Source organism: Grammomys surdaster, unplaced genomic scaffold (assembly GCF_004785775.1).
Source record: "Grammomys surdaster isolate TR1022 unplaced genomic scaffold, NIH_TR_1.0 324, whole genome shotgun sequence".
Taxonomy (NCBI): domain Eukaryota; kingdom Metazoa; phylum Chordata; class Mammalia; order Rodentia; family Muridae; genus Grammomys; species Grammomys surdaster.
The window spans coordinates 327,468-336,362 of record NW_021604743.1 but is presented as its reverse complement, the minus strand read 5'-3'; the positions used below and the strand labels follow the sequence as shown (position 1 = coordinate 336,362).

Genomic DNA, 8,895 nt, shown 5'->3' with positions numbered 1-8,895 from the left:
TGAGCAGCCCAAGGCTGGATCTCCAGAGAGTGAGAGTTCTAGGTGTCCGTGAGCAGCCCAAGACTGACAATCAAACCCAAGTCATCCGTAAGAGTAGTTCATACTCTTAACAACTGAGACATTCCTCTAGCTCCGATAAATTTTATTTTTAGGACATATTTTTTATATGCTTATATAAATAGGATGTTCACTGAAATTCAAGACACAAAACACCTCTTCGCTCACACAAAGAGAGACAGTAAGACAAGAGGTATAGAGCTTAGGGCAGCAGTTCTCAACCTGTGGGTCTCCACCCTCACGGGGGTTGCATATCAGATATCCTGCATATCAAATATTTACATTATGATTCACAACAGTAGCAATATTACAGTTAAAAAGTAGCAACAAAATAATTTTATTGTTGGGGGGTCACCATGACATGAGGAACTGTATTAAAGGGCTACAGCATTAGGAAGGTTGAGAACCACTGGCTTAGGGTGGTCAGACAACAAGTGAGGATGGAACTGCCCGACCCAGAGGTCCTCTAGCCCATCCCACCCTGCATTCCCCGAGGCCCACCTCTTACCGAGTTGGTGCCGAGGATCTGCAGGTTCGGCTTCTCTGACTCCAGCAGCTTGGCCACCATTTTAAGGAAGCTTTCCACGAAGAGGTTGATGCTCTGACAGTGGCAGGCCATGAGCAGCTGGTCCAGTGCCTCCATGGCAATACACACGTACCTAAGGACAGAGGCATTATGGCTTCACCTGGTCTTCCCCTCCCCCGCAACACACCTGGCTGGGGCAGAATCTGGGAAAGGAGCTATGTCTGTGGCTCTCAGTGCCTGAGCCACGCTGTGTCTGTGGCTCTCAGTGTCTGAGCCACGCTGTGTCTGTGGGCTCTCAGTGTCTGAGCCACGCTGTGTCTGTGGCTCTCAGTGTCTAACAAAGGTTCACTCCAGTCCAGAACAGAGAATCAGGATGACATAAGAGCTGTAAGGGGTGGGGGACCTTAAAAGTGTTAAGGCTCCCCAGTCCAGTTCATGTGCTATACACATCAAAGGATGACCTCAAGATATATATTTATAAACTCTTGACTTTATCTTAAAAAAAGTTTGGATCAATAAAAAGATTTCCTGGGAGAGATTGCCTGGCCCCATACAGGCCCTAACTGTGTTTCTTGTGGCAGCTGTCCAGCTATAGAAACTGTGTAGTCAAACCACTTGAGCCCCAAGCTACCTTTGTACATCCATACATAAATTAGCAGAATCCATGGTGTCTGTTTTTTAAAACTTTTATTTTATTTATTTATTTTTAAGGATTTATTTGATGTGTTTGAGTGTTTGCCTGTGTGCACGACTGCACCGTGTGTGTCCATCCTTGAAGGCTAGACAAGGGCGTTGGATCCTCATGGAACCGCAATTACAAATGGTCATAAACACCCCTGTGGGTGACAAAGATCAAACTGAACTTCTTTGGAAGAACATCTACTGTTTATCACCTATCAAGCTATTTCTCCAGCCTCAAAATCTGTTTTTAAAAATGGCCATCAGACACCAGTTCTTCAACACCCTTGCATTAACTTCTATGTAAAACAGCCATAAAAAAATAAAAAAATAAAATAAAGACCCTTGGGCTGGAGTGTTGGCTTGTCAGTTAAGAGCACTTGACTGCTTTTCCAGAGGTCCTGAGTTCAATTCCCAGCAAACACATGGTGGCTCACAACCATCTGTAATGGGATCTGATTCATTCTTCTGGCGTGTCTGAAGACAGAGCATTTATATAAAATACATGAATAAATAAATCTTTAAAAAAACCCTCTATACTTTGGAATCTTTTCTACTTTTATAAAATTTATTTCTTTAATCTCTCTGAGCTGAGGTAGCTACTATTAGATCCATGGATTTCACTAAATTCAATTATTATTAAGAAATACTAAGGAAATAGTGGTCTCTGTGTATATTCAAAAATAGATCATGTCATCTTTTTATCTATAATATCCTTATTTTTTTTCTTGAGGGGCTAGGGTGGAACCCAGGGCTTAGCACACACGGTTGAGCACACTACCACTGAGTTATAGCCCCAGCTCTCTGTGGTGGCTTTGGAACACAAAGGTTGCACTGGCTCGTAGAACTCATTGGGTGAATGGGAGCCCTGACTTGGCCTCCCTCCTACACAGGACAGACACACTTGACTCTCCATAACCTTGTCCTCCACACACTGACAATGTGGCAAAGAGGACTCCTCCTACAGCCCTGGCATTCTGCAGAGTTCAAATCACCCAAGATGGAAAAGAAAACTGGCTGGGATCCCTGCCAGAGAGGACAGTCCAGAAGGAGACAGGTCTTCCATGTAGGGACACCTGGACATGGTCAAGTCATTAAACGTGGTAATAAAGTAAGGGTAGGCAAAGAGAAATTCCAGTTTTTCTATGGGTCACGTCAACATTTTTCTACTGACATCGTACTTTTAATAGAGTTGAAATGAAATAAACAAAGGAGGCGGCGTGGTGGCAGAGGTTAGGCAAGAGGAGAAACCAGAAGTCCTCCCAAACCCGGGAGCAGAGACTACAGCCTTCCCAGTGGTGGGAAGGAGAAATCTAGAATACCCTAATAAGAAAAAAACAAGCAAACAAACAAACAGAAAACACCAAACTATTATTAAATAGGAAAAAGAGACTATTGACCAAGACTAGAGATTTTGGTATAAGGTGAAAATCTCAGTAGACTTGACATGGAAATGGAAAGAAATAAAGAAGCATCACGCTTAGTTCCCAAGCATGTACCTTGATGCTACATTCCTGATTCCAGTGCTGAGTGGCATGGGTTTTTGTTTGTTTGTTTGTTTGTTTGTTTTTGGTTTTTTGAGACAGGGTTTCTCTGTGTAGCCCTGGCTGTCCTGGAACTCACTCTGTAGACCAGGCTGGCCTCGAACTCAGAAATCCGCCTGCCTCTGCCTCCCAAGTGCTGGGATTAAAGGCGTACGCCACCACCACCTGGCTGAGTGCCATGGTTTTAATTATGAACTTTAACTCAGACCCAAGTGATGAGCTCAGTGTTTGTCCTGTGTTATCACCAGCTGCCCTCTGTACTGCCTGTCAGACCTCGCTCTTAGTCAGAGCATGGAATTTGGGGGATACTGACCATCAACAGGATTCTCATGACAAGGTTACCATCATCAGGGATCAGATCTGAGTTCTGCCAGGGGTCCAAGGCAATAGTGAGTCTGAGAGTCCAAACTGGCCTGCCTGGGTACTTGGAGCAGAGTGGGTTAGGATGGAGCTGGGCCACGGGGTTAGTACCAGCTGCTGCAGCAAACATCAGCTCCAAACATACTATGCAAGCTTTCCAAAGATGAAGAGGACAGAACACAAGTGAGCTGGAACAGACCAGGAATTGTGAGCATCAGGGGCGGGCACTGGGCAGATTACAAATGGAAGAACTCAGGCACAGTCACATGAACTACAACCACAGAGCAAAATACCCAGGGGGCCTGGTTCCTGGGAGCCAGGTGAAGAGTCTCTCTGTGGAGTCCTTGAAGTGGCTGGCTCTGCTTGGACACCTTGTTCCAGGTCAGAAGTAGCCAGAGAAACCAGGAAAGGCCTGCAGTGCCAGGGGAAGGGTGAGAGGAGTAGCCTGGGAGCCTCACCCACCTGGAGAGGAAATATGGAGCTGGAGTCAGGGACTTAGATCATCCCTCAAAGGGCAGCCAGAACCCTGGACAAAGGGCCTCTTATTCTGGGCATTCTGGGTATATTAGGTCAGCCCATTCTGGAACTGAACTTTCTGAGTTTTCTAAGAACCCAGGAACAGGGAGAGGGTTTCGCCACAGCTAAGGAAGAGCAGGCTGATCCTCTCCATCTAGCAGGGGTCTTCAGTTCACTTTTCTGAAGGGTCAACCTACCCTCCCACCAGCCTCAGGCCCTTCTAGGAAACAATGCTGGATTAGCTTGGGTCAGGGTCCTCAGGTTGGTGCAGCCCACTCTCCTCATTTCCATCCTTACTGCTCATCCCTAGGCTGGGGCAGAACTCCAGGCACTGGGGGTTGGGGGAACAACCCTGATACTGTCTAACATGATATCCTGCACACGGCGGTCCACCCTCGGAGCTCACTGTGGACTGATGCCCGTCTCAGCATTCATTCCCTCCCCTGCTGCCCAGTGCTCAGAGGAGTTGGGCTGATCTGGAGCGGGAAGGAGAGAGGCATAGAAATGCCGAGGTTCTGCTTCTCTGCACATCACTACCCATTCTAGCTTTGAAATCCCCCCATCTTCTCCCTGCTCGCAGCTGGCATCCTTGTGGGGACGGACACTCATGAATCAGGACCCCCAGAAGGCTGTGGCCAAGTGGCAATGCAGGAAGGCAGTGGTCATGAGAGAGTGGCTCTGCCACAAGGACTATATCCAAGGTTCACATGTATAGGACCAAACCATAGAGACACCTGCACCACGCTAGGAAGACAGCTCCTCTCACTGTGATGTGAGAATGTTGCTCTTCCAGGGCCTCCATCAAGGACAAGGAAGAGGCCAGCCATGTTGGGTAGGGAGACACAGGAGGGCAGGGAAAGAAGATCCTAACAGACGTTTCTCCAAATGTTTATGATCAAAGCCCTCCCTCGGGCTTTAAATACCTAGATGCTGCAAGGGCTATTTTTAACAGGATGATGCCAATTTTGACTTGTCATTCCACAGGCAGAGGAAGAATTCCAAGGGACCCTGTCAGCTGTGGACATTTTTAATCACAAGAAACATCACTGCAGAGAGCGAGGGCAGAATCAGTATTAAATGTTTAATGCCATCACTGGCACATTAGCTTTTGGTTCAGTCAAGGATAAAGCCATTTTTACTTGCCTGAATACGTGTTCCAGCACGTCAAGGCTCTTTATATAGCTGCTGCGCACAAAGCATTCATGCTCCTCCTCCTCTTAATGAGTGGCAACCTAATTTTACTGTACAGAGAACGATCATGGAAACGCCAGTTTGCATTTATTTGCACATTGGGGGTAGCCTGGTTTAAGAGTTGCCAGATCTGGGGTAAAGCACATCCTTAATATATACAAAGCCATGATTTGATCCTAATCCTTCTCCCCCATCCCAACATTACTGATGGTCCTTGATTTCTCAACCTTAGGACTGCTCAGCCCGTCTGCCTGTATTGGCTATATAATAGGTGTGGTGGGTGGAGGACATGGCGGTGGTAGACCCTGGAAGTTGAGGAGCCTGGAGGTGACTCTAAAGGAGCATTAGCCTGGGAAAACCAAACAGAAGGTAAACAGTGGGAAGACAAGTCTCTGTTGTCATCTGATCTAACAGTAAAAGGCTGAACCAAAAGAAAGGCAGGACAGGGCTGGGGATGTAGCTCCACTGGCCTAGCACGTATGAAGCCCTGGGTTTGATCTCCAGAACCACCAACTCCTGGTATGCTGGAGCATCCCTGCAACCTTAGCAGGGCAGAGGGGAGAGCAGAGGAGGGTTTAGAAGTTCAAGCTCATTTTTCGCTGTGAGTTAGAAGCCAGCCTTGGATACATGAGATTCTGTTCCCCTTCTCACCCCCACCCCCAATAAAAGAAGGAAAAATTCAAAAAGCACAGGAGAGTGGAGAATGGAAAGGCTCGGGTCGAGTAGGATCCACAGGATTAGAAATGGTGGCTGTCCATCACATACTCAGCCCTCTGCTCCATTATAACACTACCTGTGCTTCTCAGAGTTAGAGAGCTATTTAGCCTATGGATGGTGTTGTGATGGCAAGGCAGCAGCAAGCACAATATGCATTGAAGTCCACTCTTGCATTGTAGAAGTAACTCATGCTCAATAGTTAGTGTTTAGGGAACAGAGATAACACAATGAAACACACAACTCCCCCACCCCTAACTGTGCCAGTCACAGAACAAATACTCTGAATACATCAGCATTTGGCATTTCTAGCCACTGAGATTTGTTGTTACTTTTAAAAAGATGACCTTTAATACTTCATATGTGGATATATTTCCTATTTTTTCTATTTTTAGTATCATTGGATAGGGATCTTATAAACACTATTTCTATTGTGTAGTATCATTTTATCAAATGATATAAATCATAACTTACTTGATTTTTCTCTTGCCAAATGCTTAAGCCACTTGTAGCGTGTCATTGTTATAAGAAGCGCCACACACTAGGCGTGGTGCCCCACACTGTGTTCCAGTATCTATGGGGTGGGGGCAAGAGGATCAAGAGTTCGAGGCCATTCTCAGCTATATCACAGGTTTGAAGGCAGCTGGGGCAACCTGAGCAAAACCAGGGCAGCCTCTTCCAGCATTCTCACAGTTGTTTCTGTCTGTGCGACCCGTGGCTTGACCTTGCTGAGAGCAAGATGTCTTCAGGAAATGCAAAAATTGGATATCCTGCTCCCAACTTCAAAGCCACGGCTGTTATGCCAGATGGACAATTCAAAGATATCAGCCTAAGTGAATACAGAGGAAAATACGTCGTGTTCTTCTTTTACCCTCTTGACTTGACTTTTGTGTGTCCCACGGAGATCGTTGTTTTCAGTGACAGAGCAGAAGAATTTAAGATACTCATCGTCCAAGTGATGAGCTTCTGTGGACTCTCACTTCTGTCATCTGGCGTGGATGAACACACCCAAGAAACATGGAGGATTGAGACCCTTGAACATTCCCTTAATATCAGATCCCAAGCACACCGTCGCTCAGGATTATGGAGTTCTAAAGGCTGACGGGGGTATCTCTTTCAGGGGCCTCCTTATTATTGATGATAAAGGTATCCTTCTCCAGATAACAATAAATGATCTTCCTGTTGGCCGCTCTGTGGATGAGATTAGCCCAGGCCTTCCAGTTCACTGACAAGCATGGTGAAGTGTGCCCAGTTGGCTGAAAACCTGGCAGTGGTACCATCAAGTCTGATGTCCAAAAGAGTAGAGAGTATTTCTCTAAGCAGAAGTGAGGACTGGACTGCTTTTCTGCCAGGCAGCACTGAGCAGCCAGAAGAAAATGCCTTGCACTCTACTCATGCTTAAACACATGATGTGATTCCAGACAAGCCTTTCCTACAGGGCTGGGCGTGGCCAGCCTTTCTTCCACTATTGGTAGAGCTATGCTTTGGGCAGATCATCTTATAGCATCATCATCTTGTATCAGTCACAGAAGCCTGTTAACTCCTTCCTTCCTTCCTTCCTTCCTTCCTTCCTTCCTTCCTTCCTTCCTTCCTTCTTCTTCTTTCTTTCTTTCTTTCTTTCTTTCTTTCTTTCTTTCTTTCTTTCTTTTCTTTCTTTCTGTATTTATCAAATGTGAATTCTGAGTGTGGGGGCAGGGAAGCAAAACCAAACCAACAAACAGAAAACACTGCAAAAAACACCTCTGTAAACAAGGTAGAGCATTAAGACGGGTTCCTTGAGAAGTGACAGTCAGATGGATCAAAGAGCAGATGTGGTTTTGAAGCTCTAGACACATATTTCATGATTGGGAAAATTTAAACCAATTTGTTCTTTTTCCAGGAAAGTCTGAAAATGCCTCCTTTTTGCCACCATTTCCTGGTTAATACTTGAATATTTACTTTTAGAGAAAAGTCAATGTGATAGGATGGTCCAGTGGTTTGGGCATGAACTGTAAGTCTGGTGAATGCCATACAGGTGACCCCGGCTCTCAGAGTGGACCCTTTGTAATCATTTCCCCAGTTGCCCCTCTCCTGACTCCCCCAGACTATTTATTCGATATTACTAACATGTGATCTTGAACCCTTTGTCTTATTTGTTGATGATATTATATTTATCTTTGATGTTCAGTTTTTAAAATTCTGATGGTTTCTCTTTCAACAGCAAGATATTTAAAATTTTAAAGTGAATATTTGTCTTGTTTTGAGATGGACCCTCACCTTTCCTAGGCTAGCCTTGCCATAATACCAAGGCTGATCTCAAACATTCGATCTGCCGGCCTCTACCTCCTGGTGCTAGGGTCACAGGTGTGCTCCACTGTGGCAGTTTACGGGTGGCTTTAGAGATCCAACCCAAGTGGTTCTAGCATGCTGGACCTTCTAGCAACTGTACCAAATTCCCAGCCTCTCTGAAGTGTGTTTTTAGTGGACCGACTACTCCAACCCTGCCTTCTCAGGACGCAGATGGCTCTATCTCATTTTTTCAGTCAGTAGGGGGAGAGGATAAGTACACATTCTGAGTCAGACTGGGTGTATAAGTTCTTCTGTGTGGACACACAGCAATTCCATGGATGCCAAATGGCTACATCCATGGGGCTGGCATACCCTCTTCCCAAATCTGCACAGAGCAATCCAAGTTTACCTGCCTCAGGAGAGTGAACCCTGCCCTGCTTGGTCCCAATCTCGTTTTACTCAGTCTACTGACTAACATACCCAATACCTTTTTATTTTTTTTTGAAATGTTATTATACTGCCATACCCTAAAAATATAACGTAATTTCTGAAAAGCCATCTTGTCCCTCCCTATGTGACTTACCCATATCGATGGCGACCCACGTCTCGGATGAGCCTCTCTGAGAGGTAGGCACCAATTCGATCCAGCTTTTCTGGTGCTGAGAGGGCATAGAAGGTTAGTTTCTCCATGTTGGTCTTCACCAGACCATCCTGTAGAAGACAGACAGCTCAATATCACCATGGCTCCACACTAATGGAAAGGCTCAAGTCTGGAACGAATATCAATTCAACTGGTCCCTCAAAACCTAGCTTGAGAGACCATGGTTTAACCTCTGCACCAGGGCTAGGTGGGTTACATAGTCACCAAGCTAGGAACACTCAAACACATGTGAGGGTCACTGTCCCTAGTTTAACCACAACAGCAAGCTCTAGGTTCCTCGAGAGACTTGTCTCAAAAATAACAATTGAGCATGATAGAGAAAGGTACCAAAAGTAGTCAACTTCTGGCCTTCACACATGCATGGACCGACAAGAGCAGCT

General features: G+C 45.8%; 1 protein-coding gene and 1 pseudogene across 1 annotated transcript in view; one reads left to right on the top strand and one right to left on the bottom strand.

Moving 5' to 3' along the window:
• Nucleotides 1-8,544, bottom strand: part of Efr3b (EFR3 homolog B) — a 34,311-nt gene extending 25,767 nt beyond the window's left edge. The window contains exons 1-2 of the mRNA XM_028778088.1: nt 8,438-8,544; nt 566-716 (exon numbers count right to left, since the gene is read on the bottom strand). Of these exons, the coding sequence (XP_028633921.1) occupies nt 566-716; nt 8,438-8,544 (258 nt within the window). The remainder of the gene's footprint in view (nt 1-565; nt 717-8,437) is intronic.
• On the top strand, nt 6,326-6,915 carry LOC114630005 (annotated as a pseudogene).
• Nucleotides 8,545-8,895: the final 351 nt, after the last annotated feature.